This window comes from Falco naumanni, chromosome 7 (genome assembly GCF_017639655.2).
Source record: "Falco naumanni isolate bFalNau1 chromosome 7, bFalNau1.pat, whole genome shotgun sequence".
Taxonomy (NCBI): domain Eukaryota; kingdom Metazoa; phylum Chordata; class Aves; order Falconiformes; family Falconidae; genus Falco; species Falco naumanni.
The window spans coordinates 18,182,703-18,208,557 of NC_054060.1; the positions used below are offsets into that span (position 1 = coordinate 18,182,703).

General features: G+C 40.9%; 1 protein-coding gene across 1 annotated transcript in view; it reads right to left on the reverse strand.

Annotated features, from left to right (window-relative positions):
- Nucleotides 1-7,966: 7,966 nt before the first annotated feature.
- Nucleotides 7,967-25,855, reverse strand: part of RFX7 (regulatory factor X7) — a 51,453-nt gene continuing 33,564 nt past the window's right edge. The window contains exons 5-9 of the mRNA XM_040600180.1: nt 21,945-22,061; nt 20,005-20,089; nt 19,140-19,347; nt 16,274-16,569; nt 7,967-15,339 (exon numbers count right to left, since the gene is read on the reverse strand). Of these exons, the coding sequence (XP_040456114.1) occupies nt 12,025-15,339; nt 16,274-16,569; nt 19,140-19,347; nt 20,005-20,089; nt 21,945-22,061 (4,021 nt within the window). The 3' untranslated portion in view covers nt 7,967-12,024. The remainder of the gene's footprint in view (nt 15,340-16,273; nt 16,570-19,139; nt 19,348-20,004; nt 20,090-21,944; nt 22,062-25,855) is intronic.

The window sequence follows — 25,855 nt, forward strand, 5'->3', positions numbered from 1 at the left end:
TCTGCTTGTCTGTTTTTCCACAGTCTCAGTCTCAGCTTCTGTATACACTAGAAGCAATGTGAAGAAGCACTCTCAAGCATCCTGAAGTTCTATTTAACAAAGGTTTTGTTTGTGAATGTTTTCTTAGAACATTACTCATTGGGCTTTTTTGTAAGACATCAAAACTCAAACGTTAAATTCTGAGTAATTTGTCATTTCAATAATTTTGAAATTTGAAATAATGCCCTTTTGGAATTTACAGGGCATTAGCATACTCAACTTGTTATATTACATTTCTTAAGTAGCAGCCCCAAATAGGATCTTATATTCTTTTTTTTATGTGGAAAGACTAAACTAATTGTCCAGAACGGGAGTTACCACAGCGTCAAATTGCAAACCCCTAAGTAGATGGCCTGATATCAACAAGGCTTGTATTTCTGGGTTTGTTACCCAGAGGCATCCATATGCTAAGGTAAGGTCTATGTGCATTTTCAGTGGGATCAATAGTTATCTTCAATATTCCAGCAGGATATCTAGCAGTTCAATCAAAATAAAAGAATTTTAAATTACTCTTTTGCTTAAAAAGAGGGGAAAATAAACCACAATCTGTTTAACAAACTTGCAGTTCTTATGTAAGATATTTTTTCAAAATATCAAAAAGGTATCTCCAGCATTTAATATTTTATGGTCTTACGTAATTACAAACTAATTGTGGAAGAGAGCTCTTCCTTATTCTGCAAATAATTGATTTTCAGTTGCAGAGGATAACCCGCAGTTTGTTCATCTGAGTGCAATGGAACACTTTAGCTGTGTATCAAGACCATTAAAAACATATTAATATTTTATCTCATTACTCCATCCCAATAATGAGGTCTCATCTGGTAACAAAGAAGTCTGACTTCTCTTGCCATCTAAATTAACCTTCAGTTCCTTGAAAGATCAAAAAAGTACAAACTTTAAAAATATTTTCCATGTCTTAGATGATGGCATTCAGCCTGCTGGACCCAATTTGTGGTCTGAATTTTATAGACATTTACAGTATTTAGTTTGCATCTTTCTTTATTGTAAATGCTTTCATAAGCTGAAGAGAATCCATACACTACACTGAAAAATCAAAGCAGTATTTGTTCTTAAAGGAGGAAATAATGTAGGAAAATGAGATTTGTTTCAGAATTCCAAACGGTTATCATAATAAAATAACTTTTAGGTTAAGAAGATATATTAACTATAGGCACGGTTAAGTTACAAAAGCTAGGATATCATGTGACGTCAAAGTATGTTTTATCTTATTGAATATAGGACACACTTTTGCTACAGAGGATTTTAAATGAAATTGGATAAATTATCTTCACTGGTCTTCCTTTAAACCAAAGGAATCAAAAGTCATTTTAACTACAATTAAACAAAAAATCTGGATGCAAATGACACAAACAGATTTTTGTCCTATTGTCTTTTGTTCTACTGAGTCATACAATAGAAAATGTTATGATGAACCACTCACAACGTCATAGTGACAGGTAAATGGAAAACCACATACAAGAGGGAATGAATAGAAAACATTTACATTGCTAGTGAGTCATTGCTATGACTAAGAGAAGTAAATACCTATTGATAGCCTAGTAATCTCAATTTCTCTACTACCACGGCAATGACTCATTAATGAGACTAATACCGGAGATATAGTTCGGAGCCCAACACTCAACACTCTTCTTGGCTCTATAGTTACGTGCAAAACCGTGCTAGATCCTGGCACTTAATTCTAGATTTCAAACACCATGATAATAAAATGCAAAATTGTTACAAAGATGAAAGCCTATCTTTTGTAAGCAAGAACTTCAGTATGGTAAAAGTCACCCCAGACTGACTGTTGTCTCTGCATTGCAATGCAACTAGACTGCTGTTAGCTCACGCTCAGGTTTTCACCAGCCCCTTATTGCTCCTTTTCATTCTCACTTCTCCAAAGTCACTGGTTCTGTTTTCCACAGTTTTTCTTCTTTCCCTTAAAAGCAACATATTTTCTGTTTGGATGTGTGTTGCCTTCTGCTTTGCCTGCTGCCAAGCTGCTGACTCCAGCTGTCTCAAACCCTGCAGCCCTACTTGTCCCTGTGGGATGACAGCAAGGCGTGACCATCACCAAGGGACAGACCAGATGTGAACCAGAAATTCTCCACTCAAGTAGTTCCTTTTCAGGGTAGCCTACAGGCAAAATTTAACACTGCTCTTGAAGCGTGGGTCTGTGTTCCAGAGGCACTAACATGTGCCCTGGGCCAGCTCCCACTGTCCCATTAGTAGAGATCCCTGTCCCCTAGGAAAGCTGCTGAGACCTCTAGCTCTTATAGGGGGAGGCTACAAGGAGGCAAAGATGTAAGAAATGTTTTTCCTGATTTCTGTGACTAATATAACAGTTTACAAGCAATTTCTTTTGTAAATCTCTGTGGCTTGATGAGCAAACCTGCACAGTAAGAAGAGCAACTGTGGTGGAGGTGGAAAGTCACACTCATTTTGTGCATATGCATTTGAATGAAGTGGTAAACACTTGTCTGAATCATCACCACTCAGATGTCATCTTTCTCTCCCTATTTTCAGCTTGAGGGGGAGGAGACCTGCCAGAACAGAAACCCGGAGGTGCTGAGCTCCAGTCAACTGCTGTCACGCTGTTTAACACAGGCATTATGGCTATTTCTGCTAACAGCTCAACCCATCACAATGTTACACAAGTAAGATCTTTCCAGGGATGATGTATTTGGGCTTTTCTTCTTTAAATACCTCAAGATTATAATTCTCCGTATGTATCTGAAGTGGTACATGATATATGCTCTTTGCTAGTGCCTTAAGCATCACTGAGGCCAGAGGAAACTACTGTTCTGACTTGGTGCATGACTGAGCTGCGCTCATGCACTCCCATCTTTATGCCTCTCATTTTCACACAAGATGCTCCTTCTCATAGTGTTTCTCCCTTACTCCATTAGGAAAAAGAGAATAGTAAATAATTGCCGTTATAAGTTGGGTTTAATTACTTCTGAGGTTTTTTTAGTGTTCAAATACTTCTGAGTACAGATTTTCAACGTGTTGTCCTTGTTCCACTGGTTGGCTTCCACTGAACTTGAAAGTGTCACTGGGAATTAATTACCGTTAAGGCCAAACTAGACTTTATAACACACCACCCAAAAAGTGTTCACACATCTTCAAGCCTGGCTGGCATAGAAAGTAATCCCACGAGGAAGTACTCCTAAAAACCATGATGACTGAAAAGGATGTAGGGCTTTTTGCATGGTATAAAAGGATACCTGTTAGTGAGAAGACTATTACCTCTGCCAAACAAAGGGAAATCCAGATATCCTCCTGTACTATATAGCTACCTTTTGTAAATGTTATTTATTAAAAAATGCAACTTCAGATAATTCCTAAAGCAGTAAATTAATTCTGAAGTTATGTGCACTGTAATAGGTCTTCAGCAACTCTGTATTAGCACTGAGATCTCCTATTTCACTCTTGCAGCCATTTTAGGCCCCAGAATTAGTTTTGCTTCCCACAAATAATCCTTGTCAGAGTAGGTTTTAGTTATGCCATTGGCACAAGAACCTCTGAGTGGGGCCTCTTGGACACAGGCACTTCGTCTCCCCTCTCATCTATACATACATAGCAGTAGAGATTGTTCCGAATTTTCAAAGCAATTTGAAATAGAAGCAAGGAGCATTTTGTTCCAGTTCATTGCTTATACATAGCTTTTTAAACAGCACATTTCAAAACGCCTCTTCTTATTTCAGAGCAAGGAGAAACTGGGCTTGATGTCTCTGGGAACTGATTATCACAGCACTTGGAACAAGTGTCTTTTGAAGTACTGATACGAAGCAAGCAAACTGAACACTCAAGGGTATTTTTGATAGAGAAAAGAGTGAGTCCTAATTAGTTTATAACGTAATACAGGCTGTGTTTTCCCAGCCATACTAAAAAAGAAAGAAGAGTATTTGAGAAGAGGGAGCCCAATAGCTCTCTAAAGTAGGTGTGTTGAGAAGCACATATTTGTAGTGATGGGTAGGTCAGCTACCTGAGGAAGGCTGCAAGGACCACTTCACTTGATACCTACTAGCCTCCCTCCTCTGCACAGCACTCAGAAAACAGACAGACTCAGCCCCAGAGCAGCCAGGTAACACCCTATTCAATTTACGCTTTACAAAAATCCACTAGCAACAAGTTAGTAACTGGACATAAGGCCATTCCTGAATAAATGGAAATGCATTTTCAGTTTCTTATGCATCTCCTTTTTCCTACCATTAAGGTACATGAAGGCTTTAAAAGGAAGTTTAGATTATTTGGTATAATTTATATACTACTTTGAAAATATTTCTACCATAAGTAGCTACTTTTATGCATAGGTAGGTTAAGAAGGAACCTTCTCACAAGCTCCCGAGACTGATTACCGTACCTGGGCCAACTTTTTAAGTACAGTTTTAACATTTGTGTCAAAAAACCCCTACATACACAACAGAATGTGCTCCAGATCAGTAGCATACTGCTAAGAGTATTTGAACGTTATTTAAAATGGCAGCTTGAGATTTTTATTGAAATTATCTGAATTTCATTGAAATTAACTGAAATTTTATTCTAGTGGGCATCATCTAATTAGGTAGCGTGGATAGGCAAAGTTCCATAATCCAAAGTTATCATAATCCATATAAAAGCAGTTTGTTCAAAAGGAAGATGACAACAGAGGAAAAATGAGCCACACGATGAAAATGGACCTTTTTAATGACTTCAGAGCTGAGGCATTACTAGATATAGAAAACGGGTAGGCAGGCCCAGGAAGAACAGACTCAGGAGGAGCCACAACAACCCCTGGGAGAACAGATATGCAAATGTTCCAAGGCAACACATCTCCAGTGTTTACATCACTAGTAGGCTATCTCCTACATATTCAAAGCACATAGCAGAAATGTTATGACCTATCAGGAACTGTAATCACTTGGTTATATATTCTGCATTATATTGATGTGGTCTTTTGAGTATTTAAGCAATCTGTAGAATGAAACTGCCATCTTTTTAGCACTGTATGTTTTCTAGACAAATTTCTCCATGTCCTCAGTTCACTTTTGATGTAATTGATCTGGCCTTGCTTAGTTTATATTTTACCCTTTTTTGTTGGTTTTTTTTTAACAAAATGAGCAGGAAAAGCAAGAGAGACTGAAAGATTTGCTATTTCATTAGGCAATGTTTATTATGCACTAGGAGGTGCTGGTTTGTTATAGCAGTAACGAAGTTGCTCATATTCTGTGGAGTATTGCTTAAAATGCCATTTGCTAAAGCTAGCACTATAAAGAGAGGGTAGCACAGATGGTCCTACATCCCTTCAGATCCCTGAGCTATGCAGCACTGAACAGGTCTGCAATTCACATGCAGATCTTGCCTCTGGAAGGGTCACCCCATTTTGGTCATTTGAGCTATTATAGGATTTTCTTGAAACAAAACAACTCTGTTCATCATTTCTACCATCAAGCAGAAAGGATGTTCACAGGAGAACTTCTTGCTGCACTTTCAGATAAAGGCAAGGACACGCAGGTGGCATAGCTGCTGGCACCAAGCGGCAGCTGTCAGCAAGCTCCTGTTACCTGGCCAAGTTTACCCTGCAGCCAGTGGGTAAGCGCAGCACCACACAGGGACAGCACAGTGCTGCACAGGCCTGGGCATATTCAGGTTAACCGTTATGCGGGTCTCCAGCTCCCTGTTGTCTAATGGTCTTCTGGTCTGGATAATTACAGGTAACTACTAGAAATGCTACACAGATTAAAAGTTTTGCATGAATCACTAACTTTGCACTCCCTTATAAGTATTATTCAGAAATATCTGAAGCATACAGTCAGGTCACCACTACTACTTGACTTTGGAATTGCTTTCCAGCATTATTCTACAATTTGTAAACCTTACATATATTCCTCTCCTTACTCAAGCTTAACTTGTGCTATTTGTAAGAGGGGAAGGAGAACAGCAAGATCCAAGCATTGGGTTCTCTCTGGCTTAAGCATCAGAGGCAGCCTAGGTAATGAAAAATTTGCTGTCAAATGAATTTGATGATCATCAAATGTGATGCTTAATACTTGAGTGAGAGCAGTCATGCTACACAGATCCAGTTAGGTTTACTCAGCTCTGATGCACATGCTGAAAAAAAAGAGATTGTAAGGGAGTTCTGGAGATCACCTTATCGACACAGCCCCAACCCTGACCCCCCAGTTCTAATGCACTGGGTTCAGATTGAGCTTCTAGATCTTACGTCTAGGAAAGCAGTTTTTGCAGAAGCAATTTATTCTGTGACCACCTAGTAATGCAGGGCTTTTTTTCTCTGGAGAAGATAATGTTATCAATTGCCAGAGACCCTATATAGACTACATGAACCACTGGCTAATTGAACACAGCAGTCCTTATGACCCTTGAAGGGGAATTCTGTTTACCCAAATATCAGCTGCATTTGTATTTCTGGAGATGTAAAAATATTTCTAAGTAGCTGTTTGGAACTTACTCTGGATGTCTTCATTAAACATGTGAACATCTAGTCTGAAACCAAAAGAGCTCATGATGTCAACTTTTTGAGGTAGGTATTTTGCTCACGCATTTAGTTCTGACATTTCCACCTTCTTAGATCTTTCCTGTTAGGCCATTTCCATTCAGTCATACATTTGTTCGCTCTTATGACCATTTTTATTAACCATTAAAGCCAATTCTTTCCAGTCTACAGCTGAGAAATTCCAATTAAAACCCATTATTACTTCAGATGACCTATCAATTTCTAAAACAGACTTTTGTGTCTCCTACATTATAGTCCATCTCAATCCTTGGGAATTTTTAATTTGCATTTCTTATGACGCTGAAATACAGAGAAAGCATGTCCATGAATTGTTCATTGAGAACTCTTTTTAGAGCACGTTAATATAGAATCCTGCGAGATCTATTAACAGAATTCCCTCCAATGTCATGTTAAAGTCTTTCTGATGCACTTTCATTCATGTTGTCTCATTTATGTCTCCCTGATGATTGTTTTTCTTGGTTGACAAACCTAAGTGATTTTGTGCTACCATCAAATCTTGCCACCTGCCAGCTCATCTCAGCACTTCTGTAGTCTGGGATGGAGGCTGTTAACCAGTGTTATCTTTTTGGCATGAAAACTTGAGTATTTATCCCCGCCTTCATTTTCTTGTAGTCAGTTTCTGCTCTGTGGCAATACCTTCATTTTGTTCACACAGACTATGCTGGGAACACCACTGGGTTTACATACAATTTTACAACCCAAATAAAGGACTCCATAGATCAAACCAGCATATTTTCCCCTTTATGGCAGCAAGTCAAACTGCACCATAACACCATCTTGTAAGAATGCTTTTACTAGTATCAAAAAGGAAAAACAACCAAGCACACACCCCCCCTGTGGATGGCTATACCAGCAACAGCATGTTACATGCCGTAACAGCAAGACCCACCACTTGAAAGTGACAGGAAAACTAACACTCTGACCAGCACCCACACCCGGATGTCTGCAGCATGGAAGAGCCACATGTGATGACAACTCTAACCAGCACAACTATCACCACCATGTGCTGAAGTACAGCCTCAGCCAAAATGTTATCTGAATAGTTGATGGAAAATTTGAACTGTCAGGTTCAACTGTAAGCTGCAGCTGTTTTTCTCCCCCAAATGTAACAGTATCACCACACAAGTGACACTTAAAAGGGATACCTACAGAAATGGAATATAAAGTGAATGGTCAGAAGCCCATTACCACCAACTTCTCTCAAGAGATTAGTCTGAGAGCACAGACTGACCCCTTGGCCCGGCATCCCGGCTAGGAAGATTCACCTGCATCCTCAGCTTTAAGTGTGTGACTGCTGCAAGTCGGTACAACTGGGCAGCTGTGATATATCTTCGCCCAAACTAGAGAGATCTGTATTTTAGGTCAACCTTAACATGCATTTTCCATACAAAGAAAAAACTCTAAAAGTCATTTTAATATAAAATGTTTTTATTGTTTTTGAAAACATTTAAAAAACAATTTTTGAGCACTTTCAATAAAAAAAATAACTGAAATGCTACTGCAATATTCAACTACTGTAGTTTCAGCAGTACAACAGACAACAAAACACTGGGGAAAAGGGGAGAAACTGGATTTCCTGCACTAAATGAAAACGTGGAACAGGGATTTTTCTTTCTTTACGGTGCAGTAAATAAAGCACAGTATAGTACAAGACTATTATATGAACCTCAGATGCACTGCACAAGAAACGCTTTCCTTCTTTTCAGTTCAGAAGTCAGTGCTTATTGCAATTATTTGCAAATTATTTACTTCATGAATTCTTATCATGATAAAATGATGCAAAAATGTTTTTTCAACACCAGAACAATAAAAAATAATCCAAGAAAGGAACATATTCAACAATAACTAAGCTGAATTAGTCAACATAAAAAAAGTAAATAACTTGTGAATAACTATGCTCACCTGGTTAACACTGAACCAGTTTCAATACAGCAAAAGAATAAAAAAAATAAGTGGTTACAGGAATATATCTAGTACTGTACAAGATTAAGTCATTAACACTCATGCACGTTTTGTGATCATGTATTAACATGGTGAAGCAAACTAAACTTAATTTTTCCTGCTGTAATATTCTCATGTAAGAGAATAAGAAATAGAAATATCTCATTGAGATCAATGCACATTGCTACATAAGACAATTTCACCTGTCACTTTTAATGACATTTTGCCTTTATAATAATGAAACACATTAAAAAGGTTTTTTTATTTGCTTTTTTTAATTATTTTTTTTAAATCTGTGGGCCGTATTTGTTGCATTTATCCTAAGGAATGTGCCTGCCACAGGTTCAACAGAATTTTAGTGCAATATATGAACCCAGAAAGTTTGCTGGACTAACCAACCAACCCAATTTAAAGTGTTGGCAATACTGTACACAGGGTACAAATTCACTAGTTAGTATACTTTAGCAAAAACTGCTATCAAAATAATTTATTTCTCATGTTAGTAGGAAGCCAATAATGTAAACAAGGGGTCAGAATTGTCTCAAATTCTTTGTTTTGGAGTATCTGACACAGACAGGCTTCCATTTGTTAGAATCACAGAATTTTCCTTTGGGTATTGCATACTTTGGTGTGCAGTAGTGCTCTGTCTCAATGTATTGTAAAGAACTAACTCGCACTAAGTACAGGGACCTAACATTATTAACTCTAACACCAATACAAACACACCTCTAAAATAATACATACCAATGTACAAAGCTGTGCCTGTGCCTTGGATTTTACTCGAAACCAATCCTTATTGAATTTAACACTTCTTAAATGTACATTTGCTTTAAAACCACTGATTATACAATATTTCCCCTAATTAAGCCATGTTAGGCCCAATGTAATGCCTGTATTTAAAAATAATTTTCAACACCTTTGGTGATGGCTGCATAATTTAGAATACATCAGCTTTAACTCTACTCTTGCTTTTCCGAGAAATGTTCTTAAAAAACTAGTAGAGTCAGGCAAAAACTTATTTCCCCCAAGCCCACCTCAGCCTCATCATTAACAACCTGGAGGCGAGGCCAGCACATCATGCGAGCACATGGACTGCTGCAGCGTGCATGCGGCTTCTCCCTGCAGCACCAGCGCTTGTGTCCTTCCCCATCACTCCATCAGAAGGTAAGTATCACCTATTCACAGTAGTGCTGGCACTTCACACAGGGTCAGAGGAGGGAACCAAAAAAAAAAAAACCCACACACAAAATGGTGCTGAGTGTCTCTCAGACCCAGTGAAGTCAACAAAAGGATGTTCAGCACATCTCTGGCAAAAGGCCACAGGCAGGTACAGAACTCAAGCCCTGTCTTCAGCAACTTTAGTCTACAAAAAAATGGTTCAAGCCTTACCGACAGACACCTGGCAAGGTAACAAGCAGAAGGCTACCATGCACTTTTTAGTCTCCTCCCAATTTTATCAAAACTTAAAAGGGTCACTTGGTCTTAAATAAAGCAAACCACACTATTGCACATCCATGTGCTTCAAGGAGGGATCTGAACTCTCCAAGTTTGTTCCTGACACAGCGGCAAAACTTCTGATGCAAGCACAGTGAAATCAGGCCCCCCTAAGGTGCTATAGCTTGGCACAACTGTTTATCCCCACAGAGGAGGCCACAAACTGGTGATGAACTGGGGCAAGAGGAAAAGAAGTCGTGGTACGCCAGCACCTTGAGTGCCAATGCAGCAGCATAAGTTGAATCAGCACTGCCCAAGAAATTGACCAGTACTGGGATCTCAATTCATCAGCAAAAACGGAAGAAACAGAGGACCATCAAGACACTTAAACAAAAAACCCCACTAATCACTCAAAAAATCTGAGTATTTTCTCCTTAAGTAAATCTAGGGGGTGTTATCGGGCCTGTGCCTCCCCCTTCATAAATTCCTGACCCCACAAAGAAGTAATGCAAGAAATGAAAATGTCTTCTGCTCTGTTTTCCATTTTGTGAGCGTCAGTTCACAGGCGAAATAATCAATTTTATATGAAGCTTAAGGGATGGTATTGTAGTATCCTCAGTGCACCACTTCTTTTGTAAAAGCTTGCCTCTGCAAGTCCTTTCCAGCATCAGGGTCACAGCTGGTTAGTACTTCTGTCTTTTGACCATTAGAGGAATCCATGCCATGCTGATAAAACAAAAGGTCTTTTTTTGGTTCAAGCCAACTAGTGAGGCAGAAATCTCATTTTCCAGAGGGGCAGCTAAGAACTTCTATAAAAAAAATATAAAATAATCAGATTCATCAGTCCTGTCAAATCACTTATGAAAATGGAATTAATGCTTCTAAAACAGTAAGTACTTTTAAAAGAAGTTTTACCAAAAGAAAGATCACATCTTACTGTGTATCTGTAAAGTGCCTGGCAGTATTATGGCTCTATATGAAATATTTTTAGATCAACCACATTTTCTAATATTGTAATCATCTTTTGTTTGAGAGAGCGCAAGCAAGAAAGACAGCAAGGCTCAACCTACTGAAATACAGAGAAAAGAACATCTTCCTACACCCTCCATGTGGTTAGGAAAGAGCAAACTTAAAAAATGAATCTTTAAAAATAGTTTTTAATGAGCTCCAGCAGCCCTTTTATTTAAAAAAAAAAAAAAGAGGGAAAATATATGTTCCTTCTCTAGCATTGATAAATAATTAAACAGTACCTATCACTTTAAAATAGGGTGTTATGCCTAGATTAAATCTCAGTGCTCACAATCTTTTCGCATGAATTTTACCTAATATAAAAACATTTAAGTGAGAACTAAAATATCAAGTATGTCATGAATATTAATGGATAAAATAACTACATAGATTTATTTCTCTTAAATAAAAAATTTAGTGCATCTTTCTTATTCCTTGATCATTCCTGTTAGGTTTTTGCTATCTCTGCATTTTACTAGAGATGCCGATGGCACCCGTGCTACAGAGATTTCCCACAGTTCACCACTGCGCAGTGCTCAAGGCAGCTAGCTACACAATGATCGGGCACCTGCGAGTCACCGGGTTCACCTCTCCCCACTCCCCAGCACCTACCTGTCTGCAGGCACCCTGTATTTCAGACCTGAACAACAGAGGCCCATGAAGGATCACCTACTAAGAAGTAACAAGCAATACAAAGTACGGAAAGCCTACTAATGAGCCTGACTTAACACCCTCCCAAAGCCTCAGCCATAGCTGTCTGGCTGGCTATTATATAAACCACAGCATTGCTGGCTGGCTATTAACCACTTCTTTATTTGCTACAGTAAGAAATGTTGAATGGGAAACGCTATAAAATTCAAATTTTAATACTGGCTCTTTGATAGCCCATCACCTTCAGAGATTTGTTTAAAATTGGTAAGACTGCTTTTTCCCTGCTGAAGAATGAGCAACAGGTACAGCAAACTTTTTTAAAAATGCCACAATACATAGCAAGTGTTTCTGCTGCGGGAGGCACTTCCATTAAGACAAATACAATACGTCTGTCTTTTAGATACAGTGTGCTACATACATATTATAAAACAAGATTAACCCAACATTTCAACAGCAGGATGATCCTTACTCTCCATCCACTCAAAACCTGATGTAGTCATTGAGTTAATGGATTCATTGCAGATTTGTTGAAACAAGGGGTCATTTTTTAATTCCTCCAGTGTAGCATCATCGTCTTGTCCCTGCTGACGACCTGGATCAAACAGTAGATTTGTATCTAAAGTGTTCAGATCATTAATGCTGCCTGAGAGCTCGGAAGACAACCTGATGTCGCTGGAAAAGACAGATGCAACGTTATTAAGATCTGATGCCACCTGATTCACCAGCTGCTGGTTTGTTGGCAGACTGTCCTCCCCTAAAAGGTCTTTTACAGTGCTGCTAAAATCTAACTGCTGCTCTCCGATGACTGACTGTGCTTGGTTATCTCCAGAAGAAAAACTGATCTGATCGGTGCTGCTGTTTTTTGTGAGGTAATTTGGTGTTTGGAATTCATAAACTGAAGTGCTGGAATTGATCATATTTTGCGGGTTGGCACTAGGAAAAGCCGCGGATGTCTCTAAAATCTGAGTGAGGTTCATCCTGGCTGTGTAATTTGAGGGCATGTTGTTCATTCCCAAACCTCTCACTGCATCATCACTATCAGAATCAAGTTTGTTTAACAACACATTAGTTATTTTTTTAGTGTTTGTTTGTTTCTGAAGAGATGGGAAGGCCGTCTGCATCATCACAGTCAACGGGACTGACTGGCTTCTTTGCGCTATGTTATTGGCACTGGTGTCTGCATGGATATTAGCAAATACATTGTGAACTTCAGGAGTCACCGGACTTCCAAAAGGTGTCAGGTTGGAGCGTGGTATATTTGAAACTGGGTAAACAGTGCTTCCACTGAGATTGCGCTGGCGATGGACAGCAGGGCTCACACTCCGGCATCTCAGACTGTTGTTGAGAGAGGAACCGGTTCCTTTGTTGTCCAGAGGAGCAGGAACAGCAAAGCCCTCTTGCTTGGTGGTGCTACTGACAGAGGCTGCCTGGTGCTGCACGGGTGACACAGGAGTCACGCGACCAAAGTGAGTATCATGGTGGCGCGGCTGGGACTGGTATGACTGGCCAGGAACGGCAAAAGCGTGAGGTTTCCTGAAGCGGTCTTCCACCAGCTCCTGATAGCTCGTAAGGATGCCGTGATTTGCAACTGAGGAATTACTAACACCACTGTAGCCGTTATTCATCCACTCAAGCTTGGTTTTGTCGGGATGGGTAGCCATAGGCCGCTGCATTGGCTTCACGGGGCTACTCGATATAATGCTGGCATCGTGGTAAGCCATACTGGAGCTGATGGGAGTAAATGCAAATGGGTTTCGGCATTCCACAGGACTCGGAGGGACACTGCTGCTGCAGTTCGAATGTGGTGTGCCGATGGGCGTATGCCGGCTGCTTCCTAGAGCGCTGTCTACAGGAGTTGTCTGAGCCAGCCTTGAACAGGGGCTCTCTCGAGACATGTTCTGAGATCCAGCGATCATTTCAGAGGTGGGTGTTGGAGTCGGGGTGGGGGTGGGAGTCGGGGTGGGGGTGGGAGTGGGAGTGTGAATTGGAGTGCTGTTGTTATGGATCGAATGGTAAAAGTGCACGCTGCTTGGATGAGATGACACAGGAGCTCCTTGAGCTGCCGTCTGACTCTGAAGTGCCATTCCTAGAGAACCACCATAAGGATGGGAATTATTCATGGACATTTGCTCCTCCATGAGCACCAGCTCCTCCACAATGCTGTCCTGGGTAAGGTCATCATCAAAGGAAAAGAAGTTTTCGTTCGACTGAGGGACTGTGTGTTCAAACTCTTTCAGTTCAGACTGCAGAGGTAACTGATTTGAAGACTGTGCTTGTATTTGACCCAAGGAGGACTCCTGGATCTGGCTCTGTAACTGCTGGGCGTACGCATCCTGCTGTATACCTTCACAGTGCACCGGCTCCCAGGCCGATTCCTGCAAGTCACCAGAGCCAGAGTGCCCTGCAATAGTCATAACACTGATATCTTGCTGCTGTTCACAATTCACAGATGCAAAGTCAGAGGTTTTGGTGATATGGTGCCATGTATTTGGGTTAAAGCTGCCATCGGATGTTGAATCGTTTTCTATGATAAACAAGTTTCCTTCCAATTTTACTTTTATATCTGGAGATGATGCTGATGCAAGCTGTTGTCCTAAAGTAGAATCACTGGTATTTAAAGTGGTGCTCAAAGAAAGGTCTGTTGTTAAGTTTGCTGCAGCTGTAGAGGGTACAGGTACCTTCACAGGTACTGTGCTGGGAACTTGAGCAAGTGTTGCCGTATTGTCACTGTTAGTTAACGATCCAACCTTCGGAGACTTCTTAACACCGTTTGCTTTTTGGCCCTCTGTGGCATTACCAGCTGAAAGCTGCTCCACCAGAGATTTCTTTACAGGTGGTACCTGGGAATCCTGAAGCATAGAAGGTTGTCGCTTTCTTGGACTTTTAGTGCATGTTTTGTCTTTAATTGTAGACTCACCAGTAGGAGGTGAACCAATGCTGGTGCTGGACAAGTTCTGACTGGCAACTGAGAGCTTTAGAGTGTTTTGATTATTGCCTGCTGAAGAAACTGGTGTGATCTCATTAGATTGTGTTTTATATTTGGTCCCTGCTTCTTCAGCTCCCTGATCACAGCCCTTACCTGGTTTTGCCTCCAGAACATCATCAGCTGAAACCTTCAAGGTTGCAACCTCAAAATTAATTAGTTGAGCAGGAGGCAGGTCAGGGGTTGCCTTTATGGATTTCGACACATCAGAGCTCTCTTGGCCCTGTACTGAGTTCTCATCCAGCAGTGCTTCTGGTTCCATTTTGATCTTGACTGCAGGCGTAGCTACAACAGTGCTAGGCTTGGATCCCGGAGACTGAAGTGAAACAACAGATCCATTTTTAATCTGTGGACCAGTCCTCCCTTCTTCCACTGCTCCTGCACTACTGCTAACTGAAGGCGTCTGTTTGACGGGCACATTACTGCTGCTTGGGGCAAGGGATATTGCTGTCATTTTCACCACATTTAAGGAATTCACATGTGGAGCTGGCACAACAGTCTTGATAGGGCTACTGGTAAACAGCACCGTCGTGGGAGAGCGGATGGTGAGAGCACTGGTGTTTGCTGGCTTCGGTAAGATCTGCGGGTAGCGATGTCGGGCAGAGCGGTCACCAACTGGGCTGGCAGGAACGTTCTGGGGAGTCTTTGGTGGCTGCTTGACTGATTGCATGTGCTGAGTGACCACCTGAACGTTGAGTGGCAGGACCTTGCTATCAGATGATCCCATAGGACTTGGAGACGTCACCAACTGCCTGGTCCTTGGCACCTGTAGAGAGAGTGAGAAACAAACAATGAAGGAAGAAAGTCCCTAAAGCCCACAGACCACCTCATTCCCAAACATGTCAAAGGTGAAGGACACCACAGCTCAATACACCAAATCTAGTGAATGTCAGTTTGAAAAAAAAGCAAGCTCTTCAACTACACACAAGAAAATTTATATTTGTCTGCCTAAGGATTGGTACGCAGGTATGTGGCCTCAGTTTTTAAGGCATGAGGCACTGGTCTACACACTAGTCTGCTCTTCTGCTGATGGAAAGGGTCATTCTCATACAATCCTTCACCACACAGAACAAAAAGACAGACATACAAAGATTAAAGAGAGGATGTGTTCAAACAGTCCTCATTGTTACGGTTTCAAAAGCCAGTGAAATACAAACCCACTATCAGGCAGAAAAATCGGCTTACCTATTGAAATTAACAACACAGCTAACATCTTAAAAACAAATAACCTCCCCCGCCTCCCCCAGCCCAGTTCTGTATGGCTGAAAGACAAAGATGTTCCATACTACTGACACTCATGCAAAAATAAAATTGTTGCTGTCACTAAATGTGTTGGGCCAATGAAAGGCAATTTAGATTCCACGTCAGGGGCTCAGTGACCCACATGACTGGTGGCAGCTCTCTCGTCTGGTTAAACTTCATCTCAAGGGCAATTATTCCCACGTATAACCTTAATTGCTGCTAGCTGAAATCTCACTGTCAACAACTTCAAAGACCTACTTGGCCTATGCTATGTGATCAGAAATCTGCTGCCTCTGTATCGATCTTGAAACTCGTGTAGTAAAACAGTCACTGGAACAGAAAAGCATCGAGGGACCCAAGCCTTTGAGCGGAACCAGTTTCTCTATCCCACTGACACCACTGCAACGTACAACCCTTTTGTAAGGTGGTTTCTCTAGAGAACTGCTGGAGAGCATTACCGGTATTGGGCTGGGGACAGCTGCCACAACAATGCCAATAGGCGGAGGAGACAGAATTGCAGGACTTCCATTAGATATACTGGTCACACCATTGGTTGCAGAGCCTTCCGTTTTCTTTGCTGGAGACTCTCCTGGCAAAGGAGACTGCAGTTTCTGTTCTTGCTGCTTCTTCTGGATCTTACGCTGCAGCTGCTGCTTGGCATCAACAGGAGATGGCAGAGTTTTCACTTGCGGTTGAAAGGAATTACTTTCAGCAGTAGGTATAAAAGCTGAGGGCTGGGGGATCCCTTTTATTCCTGAATACAAAAGAAGAATGAATTGTAACCACACATACCTGGTCTGCTGTAGTGACACTCTGTATCTAACCGCACAGAACACAGGGCAGGCATCTCCACAACCAGCCTGGGAACACCTACTCCAGAAGGTGCTTCCCATCCAAATTGCTCAAACCCATTCATGCTCAAACCTATTCAGTGTTTCCGTTTATTTCCACATTTGTGGCAAAACCTCTCTCTGTTAGACCAGTTGGGCATTAGCTGCTAAAACCACTACGAACTGGCATCTTGTTTCTAGTAATCCCAAACGGCCACTTTTGTGTCAGCAACATCGAAAAAACGATGCATTTCCTTTAACTGACAGCAGAGGGCAGCAGATATGCTTTAGAGGAGGCTTTACAATTGTTTTTGTTTTGTTATCAGTGTCTAAGGCAGCTTTACAAATGAAAAATCTTTCCAGAAAGCTGTGGGTCTGTGTCACAGAGGACTAGGTCTGTGTCACAGAGGAGCAGCGCTGAGCAGATGATATTATGCCAAGGCATTAAACACAATGCATCTAATATCAGAATGGATCACAACCTGCGTGTGATCAGGGATAATGGTGAAAGCAGGGCAAGAAAAGTGTCCAGGGGAAAAAAAAGAAAAAAAAAAAGGAAGGAAAAGGGGTGGTGGTGGTGGAAATGGAAATTAGAACGAGAGAACATTTTTTGTAGAGACAATGCCTTTGCTGATCCCAGGCAAGCAAGTGGTGCTTCCAGGGAGAACAACAGGGAATTAGTCTCATCTGTGCAGCTGGTACCTATTTCCCTCACAAAATCGCATCACATTTATAATCTTTTGTTTATTAACAGTCAAAGAGGATTAGCATGCTCTCTCAGTGCCCAATGAACCCTGTTGAACTGCCCCTCTAAAAATGCTTTAACACTGTTTAATTTACACATCGAAGGCTTCATCATTTTTAAAGTAACTCTTAATTGTAAATTAATTGACAACACTTCAGAGCAAGTATTTCAGTTTAGATACCCATTACATGCTTAGGAACTGTGGTTTGGGAACCTACCCTTCTCAGCAGTTGTCTGCATGTACCACAATAGCTTGAACACTACCGCATCTCTACTTTCACAATTCCTTCTTTACAGAGCAGTGAAATGCCCAAATGTATTGCAATTACTGCAAAACAATTAATCTAGATGAGCTGAATACTGAAGGCAAGTAACATTTATAAGAAAAAAACCCCAATTTTTTCTTTGGAGGGTAAAGGTTTGCTTTTTCCTCAGTTAAGGCACAGAGACACTGTAGTTCCTTGTGATATAGAGGAACGGGAATATTTTACTTGTCATTCTAGAAAAAAAACCTCTCCCAAAATGACTACTCAAGCCACAGAGGCGTGCACTTGAAATTAACTGCCCTTTTCCATGAAGGAAACCATCTTCTCTTGAAGGAAGTAAGGGGGAGAAGGTTCATCAGTTGAAGAGCTGTGCATATACCTAGTGTTCCTTCTAGCAGCACAGCAAGCAGAACCAGTGAAGCCAAGCAACGATGTGTAAACGAGGAGCACACAGACAGCAAAACCTCCCACTGCCACCTGTCAGTTCCAGGTTGCAATAAAGGGAAGAGCTGGAAGGAGAAAGAACGTGATCCAAATGGGATCACCCCAACCTACAGCCCTGACCACCAGTTTCCATTTGAAATCACCTGCCTCAAGTCAAGAGATCTGCCTTGATCTAAACACATTTTGCTTGACAGGCCTGGGCAGAACTCCCCAGAGGGAAGTCTGGGGAGCACGTTGTGCACCTGCACTGCTCATCCTTTGTTTTCTGTAATTTACTCCATCCACAGCCATAGAAAACCCACTTTAAATGATTAAGTGACTGATTTTGAGCATGAAGAGGGAAACAGAACACAAAAATGTACAACCAACCTAGAGACCAAACAGAACAGGAATTCAATCTGATGTAGCAGAATACAAAATAACCCTTCCTCTTTATCTCAGTCTTTAATGAAGATTTGAAATCGAGTGCTGGAATCTCAGTCACGCAACTGCCCCTGGAGAATGCCCCTCAAGCCCTTATTTCTAATGGGATCAACAGCAGCAGCAGCTGACATACTTGTGCTACCTGACACTGATCAAACACCTCAGGAGAATCTGCACCTGACACCAGAAATGCCATAAGAAAATCTGCTCTTGAAAGAAAATTAAGACAGACAATTTTTTCTAAATTAGGGCAAGTTATCAGACAGAAACACAGCTACACCAGCAGTCTGTCTACAAACAAGCACAGCACCAGCACCAAATTCCTAATCTAGCAAACAGCACAATTACTCACATGCCCTGAAGTGCTTTAAAAGACCAGGGTCCTCAGTGGAGGAACGGGAGAATCACACATTAAACCGAGACCCAAGCTTATTTTAGCTCTCTTCACCTAGACTACCAGCAAGAAAATTAGTTTGCTGCAACGTGGACTAAAATCATGTAAATGTATGCTCAAATGCTCAGTCGGTGTTTAAAGTATGTCCTGATGTGCTTTCTCAAACCAAGATATTATCAAAAAAAATCCCCTATTACACTGATTCAACACTTATCTCATTACCTGCCGGTGCCCCTGCCATTACTGTTAAAGCTGCCATTGACTTGGTACCGATATAGTGACTTTTTACAAGGAAACGAGCCAATTCCAAGACTGTATCAAAAGGCTGGCTCAGCACTTTCTGCGCCCATTCACAAACCAGCCGGCAGGCTGCAGAGACGACTTCCTCATCAGCACTTTGCAGCTGTCCAGTCGGCTCTGCCCCATCCAACTAAAACAAACAAGGAAAGGTTAATTATGAAGGGTCATTAAGGCATTAAAACAAAAATAGAGAGCAAATGATCATCAGAAACACATAAAAAGTATGTTTGCAGTTTTTCATTAAATTGGGAGAATGAGATCACATCATCAGTATCATTCAAAATTAATGTCTTAACATTAATCTACTGGTTGTTTCCAAAGGCATTATATGGAGCTGATATTTCTGGAAGAAAATTGCAATGACGATCCTATTATCTAGACCACCACCAACTGATGCTGTCTGCATCCAGAGTCTTGTCAGCTCAGCAGCCACTGTCACCCAGGAACTGCTTCTTTCACTGGGGTTCCTCTTCCCTAGCACTGACTTTTATTTAAAAAAACACAATACAGTAAACCCAAACCAGAATCAGTTAGACAGATATAGCTTGTGGGTAGCAACACTGTGAAACTCTGCTTCACCTCCTCAATTATTGTTTCCTTCATAGCACTGCAATTCGTTCTGAGTATTACAGAAAAACATCAAACTGGTTCAGAATATAAGTATCATAAAGAAAAATCTTAAAAACTACACAGCTCTTCACTTCGTTTTGAAAACTTGGGACAGGAAAACAGCATAATAAATGTTAAGTTGCAGAAAGATATGTAAATACACAAGTATATATCATACCCCATCTCCAGTTTTATGAAAGTCAAGGTTGGGCAGTGTTGGCATATGCACAAAAGCCTTCTTCCTCAGTCCACTGTAGCAATATGTGAACAAGAATTAAGGTCTAAATTGTCCGCCTGTTAGTGGGGGATAGGAGGGAAGGGAAGGAATTCCTGCGATAGCCCTCATAAGCTTTATAAGCAAACTCAACAACATTAATTCAACGAAAATTAACATCGTCTCTCACAGCCAGCAGAACCAAGAGCCTACAGACTGCTGCCTTCCTGGGCAGGTCATGGGGCTTCTCCATCTACCCAGAGGAGCAAGTGAGGCTGGGCCTAAAGAGTTTTGTTTGATGAACCACTAAACCATGCCAAGCAGTTTCAATTAGTTACTCAATATTTAAATAATGAACATGAATTTGAACTACACTCTCTTCCTAAATCAGGCCCAAAAGAAGACTGAGAATGCAAGTGTAAAAGTTAATCACCATTAAAAAATGCGTTTCCAAATTTAGGGTTTACTTTATTATAAGCTGGGTTTCAAATTTAGGTTTTACTTTATTGTGAGTTGTTCTTTTTTGGCTCTTTGACAAGTTTCCTGACATTTTCTTCTCCTAAGGGACTTCCACAAAGTGAAGAAGTTCCCCATGACAAGATAAAGTGACTGATAAGGACATTTCTTCCTAATATTTCACACAATTTTTGTGTCTCTCCCCACCCGTGATAATTCTTCTATAAAAACATGGACACAAATACCCAGACTTGTTCTTACATTGATCTTATCAAATTAGTACACAACAATATACTCCCTCCTTTACTCTTAGTCACTTGCTTACGGATCTAAAAATCAAACCAGCCTTTTTTCCTCTCCACAGCATTACTCTAGGAGTTCACATACATTGTCTCTTCTCTGTGATACATAAATCCTTTTCAGGATCACTAATTTTTCACATTCTGTAAATATGTCTGTATTTCTCTTTCCTACACCATGGAGTTTGCATTTGCTTGCACTAATTTGGATGGAGCATAATCACAGTAAAATAAATGTAAGGAGGCTAGGTATTAAGGCAAGTGTGAGATAAGGTCACATTTTAATAATTCTGAATTAGCAATTTAGGACTGATAGATACCCCCCTCTATGTACACTATGACAAGATGCATTTTTTAAAGTTAAGGTTTCTATTAAGTTAACAGTTAAACGGGGTAGTGTTTTTGCACCTCCTCTGGGATGGACTGTTTCCCTAACCCAGGGAAGTGAGCTGATTCCCACTGTGCGCACGGGGAACAAGGCTCTGCAGTCAAGACAGAGACAGCGCTCCCCCACCTGAGCCACTCTTGCCCTCTAACTGCCTTTCCTATCTGAGGAGGTTGGCACCACGCAGTGAAGGAAGCAGTCTCCCTGCTCTGATGGTAGGACAAGGCTCGGATTACGCCTTCCAAGTCTGAAGTCAGCTTTTGTTACAACTTCCCAGTTCCCTTTTCTCTCTCCAGCGTACTAATGGTTGAGAAGAGGCAGTCTTACGAAATACCTGTAGTACCGCTTACAAAGGATCTTTGGCTTTAAAACTAATTTTTTAATTACTGGTGTGCACAAGTATAATACAAAAGCAAGACACGTTCTGATAAGTCTGAGCTGTACTACCAACAAAATATTAGTTACTGCACATATATAAGGCCAGTTCCTCTATTCCAGTATCTCCCTTTGTACTAAACCATAAAACTTCTTTGATTCCTTGCTGCTGTGACAACCAAGCATTAGAACCTATTTAAGTACTTGTTTCCAAAGTTGTATCTTGCAACCTAACACTACCACAATTAGTAATTTTTAAAGAGCATTGGGAAAGTGTCTGCATTTTTTATTGAACGTTACTTCTACATTTAGCTGGTAGTTAAGCCATAATGACAGATGTTCTCCAGGCAAGTGCAGAAGTTACCGAGAAGAGTTCTAGCAAAGGATATTTTGATTTGCCTCTTGTGCCTAGACGACGGGCCTTCATATTTGGAAAGACATTTTTCATGATCTTTCCAAAGTCAGCAGCACTTAACGGGTGGTAGCCAAGATTGTCACAATAGCTCCTGCAATGAAGAGAAAGAAAGTGTGAATGGAATCAAAGTTAATACAAGCGGCCAGCCTGCACGCTAGACTTCATCAAAGGTTTTCAAAAGAAAACACTTATACCCAATCCATATTTAGAACCACATTTAACATTAATGAAGCTATCCACAATGAATTGAATGCATTAAAAATGTATAAACAGAGCTATTAATACCATAGTTTTTGCCTTGTTCTCTACTGAGTTCAAAGGCAAGTCATATGGAGACATAACAAGTAGTGGCATTATCTAGAGCACAGTCAAGATTTACTCCACAACTCAGTTCGCAGCATATGTCTCAATTCACTTATTTTAGGACATAATAAAAGCAGGGACATTGTTCTAGGCAGAAGTATAGCTTGAGTGTGGATAGGCCTGAAGTCCTGCAGGAATATTTCAAAAGCAGTAGCTAAGACATTCATCAGTGTCCAGAGAAAGATTTTGCCTACACAACCTCAATTTGACAAGGCTTAACAGAACTAAATGTAATAAAACATACCTTCCTAGGGAACCAGCTTCACCTTTATGGGCGTAACATAAACACGTAGTGAGGACTTAAGTCTTCTTACCACTGTACCACTACTGAATGAGGAGAGCTGCTTAGTTACAGCCATCCTTATATTCATTAACAGTCCTAAATTAACAGAGATTTCAACTGCCTCTGCAAATGTCGACCTTCATGTGACTGAGCATACAACCTTATGATATAGGGGAACAGAGCAACAAAAGGTAATTACTTTGCTAAGTTTGTTTATTCTAGTAAAATGAACACTTATCTCAAAAACAGCAGAAGGAATTTTGTTTCAACATCCAAGACATTTTAAAAGTATCTCTTCGAGACAGAGAAGAAGAAGAAGAATTGATTTCACTGCTAAATGTGAATGTTCTGGAAAATCACAAACATGTGAAAGCAGAGGAGAAAAAAAAAATCAAGAACTGCTCTGGAAGGTTCACCTGTGCAGCAAGTGCTTAAGGCTGCACAAAGATATGGATGCCCTATTGCTTTCTGTTCAAAAGCCCTGCAATATTTCACAGATGTTAATGTGCTAAGGCCCCAAAAGTACAGTTACAGCATTCTCATTCAAGTTTACTAAGGTCAGGGGGTCAGCATCAGATAGCAATGACCTCCTTTCCCCTGGAGAAGTCCTACCAGCAATGTACAAAACCAATCTGCCTCTGAAGAGGTGACTGTACACGGTCCCGTGTGGGCATCATCAGGAGAGCAGAAAACCAGTAAGAAAGTATGTAGGTATCCTCCACCTGGAGAGCACCACCACAAATGTAATGATTTTGACGATGATAAACAGCAAGATTCATGCTATTTGGTTCTGTCCTTTCCCTGCAAAGCTTGTGTACGCCTGCTTTCCCCAGCTACTGGGAGCTCTTGAAACCAGGAGATGCTGCCTACAACCTGGTATAGAGTCAGCCATTAGTCTAGGTTTTTATATAGGACACCAAGAGGTTTTTATCCAATTTATACATTAACGTCTTTAATTTCAATGCATGTCAGTCACAGAATCTGGATTTGGATATGCCCCTTTGAAGTTATTACAAAGGAATACCTCACCTGCCTTGCTGCACCCTCTTAGGAATCAGACATGGCTTTACACGTAGCAGATAGATCCCTGTGTGTTTTGTTTTCCCCTTGGCATCTTGTCAGGCTCCAATGGATTTCAACTTTACTCTGAAAATTCCTAACAGGTGGGTCTTTGTCACTTACTGATGCTGATTACAGGACTTTAAGCCTCAACCAGTGTGCAAAGGAGGGCTCTCTGAACGTCTCTACCACAGTCAGCAGTGTTGAGTTTCAGTCAAAGATCATGTCAGCAAAATAAAATTTAAACAATAACCCAGCAAAACAACAGGATTAGGGACCTACCAATCAATCAACTTTAAAGTCAAAGTTACTCTCTCCCTAGGAGAAAATAAATAAATAAAATAAGAAAAAAAAAATAATCTGTTCCTCAAGTCTAGCACATCTGTTTCAAGACAATTACTTGCTAGCAGCAAAACACACAGTTACACGGTCCCCTCATATCCATCCTGGCAGCTCCTGCAAGCTTGTGATTTCTGAGCTATTATTATTATCATCATGTAATTTCAGTTTTCAGACAGATCATCCCATATGGCCCCTCCTCCTCCTGGCTCAGCCGAGAACCCTCCGTGTCCATCTGTGGTCTCTCATTGACTTGACAACACATACCAGGAGTCTCTTCCCTGAAGCTCTTCTCTCTGCTACTTGCACTCTTGGCACATTGCTGAGCCCAGGAGCTGTTTTGCTTATTTGAAGGGTGGGTGGGAAATAGATGGGGGGAGGGAAGGTTTACGCACAGACAGGAATGAAAATGAACATGCAGTTGCTTATGTTCCTTTGTACAGAGCTCCCCTACATGATAAGGAGAAAAGGCTTTTTATTTTCCTGTAACGTCCTCAAATCAAATGTACTGAAGATATAAAATACACTGGGAGCATACCTGAATTAAACCACGCACACAAAAGAAACCTAGCCAAAAAGCCAATGAAGACAGGTCAGGCTATGCATCCCAGCCATGGGCAGAAAACCCACTACAAACAGCAAATGATGAAGAATCCACTGCATGAAACGAAATAAAGATCTTGGCTTATCCAATCTAGCAGAACAACTGGTCTCTAAAAATGGGTTAGAGCTAAGAACCTTAGGAAGAGGCAGGTTCTCATTAAGGTGATGAGCAACGCTGGCACAGAAATTAGTCCAAAAAATCAGGTAGGATGGAATCCAGATGGCTGAAAATCATTAGAGAAATGAAATTGCAAGTCAGACTCCCAAAAGCAGTAGCAGAGGTGGGAAACAACTATTTTAAATGGAGTTTCATTGGCTTTTAAAAGGAATACAGGTTGTTGCTTGAGAGAGGACTGGACTTTACAACACAATAGGTCCCATTCTGTTCCTGTCAGGGAGTTTTATTCAGAAACTCTGGTTAAGTGCTATCAAATAAGATTAGTATATGTCTTATTTAACAGACATGGTATTCCTATACCTACTGCCCTCTTCTGTGCTAGCTTCTTCTAACTTGTTGGTTAACATTCTTAACACTTAGCGCACATAATCTATGCATCAGGTGGCATCAAGTAGCCCAGCAGCCAGTAAAGCAAGGATTAATGATTTACAGACTAAAGGAAAGAGATACGGGATGACTCAAAGACCTCCTAATCCACATTAATCGTATCAAGTGAATCTTCAGGGCACCAGACTTAAAAGACTTTCTTTCCTTGTGTCACTGCAGTAGAAGCAAGATAAGAGGAGCCAAGTGTTTACTGAAGGCTCAACAAATAATTTTGTGGGCAAACAGGGATTTTGTCTGCATAAGTACCGCAGGACTGCACTTAAGACTCAAAATCTTAATTCTCTCAACTCAGCTAAACCTACACCCAGTTGCCTCCAGAAGGGTGTTTACTAATAAGAAGACACCCAAGCAAAACCGACTTACAAGAAAATATTGAAAGGATTTGATGGGTAGCAGCATCCACTTTCTGCAGGCTAGATAACACATCAGGCAGCTTCCCATGAGTTCCCACAATATTTTCCAGTCTGTATGTCCCCATAACTCCCAAAGGAAGCTGGCAGAAGAACCATGTGTGCCAACAGAAACACAGCTTCTTACAGCCCAATGTCTTCTGTCAGTGCAAGCAGCAGCGCAGCACCAAGAGAGAACTAGTTATTACCTCCTTTCTGAAATTCAGCTGCAAACTCTCAACCTTCCCAAGTGCTACTGCCTTCTGTCATGATGCATTTTTCAT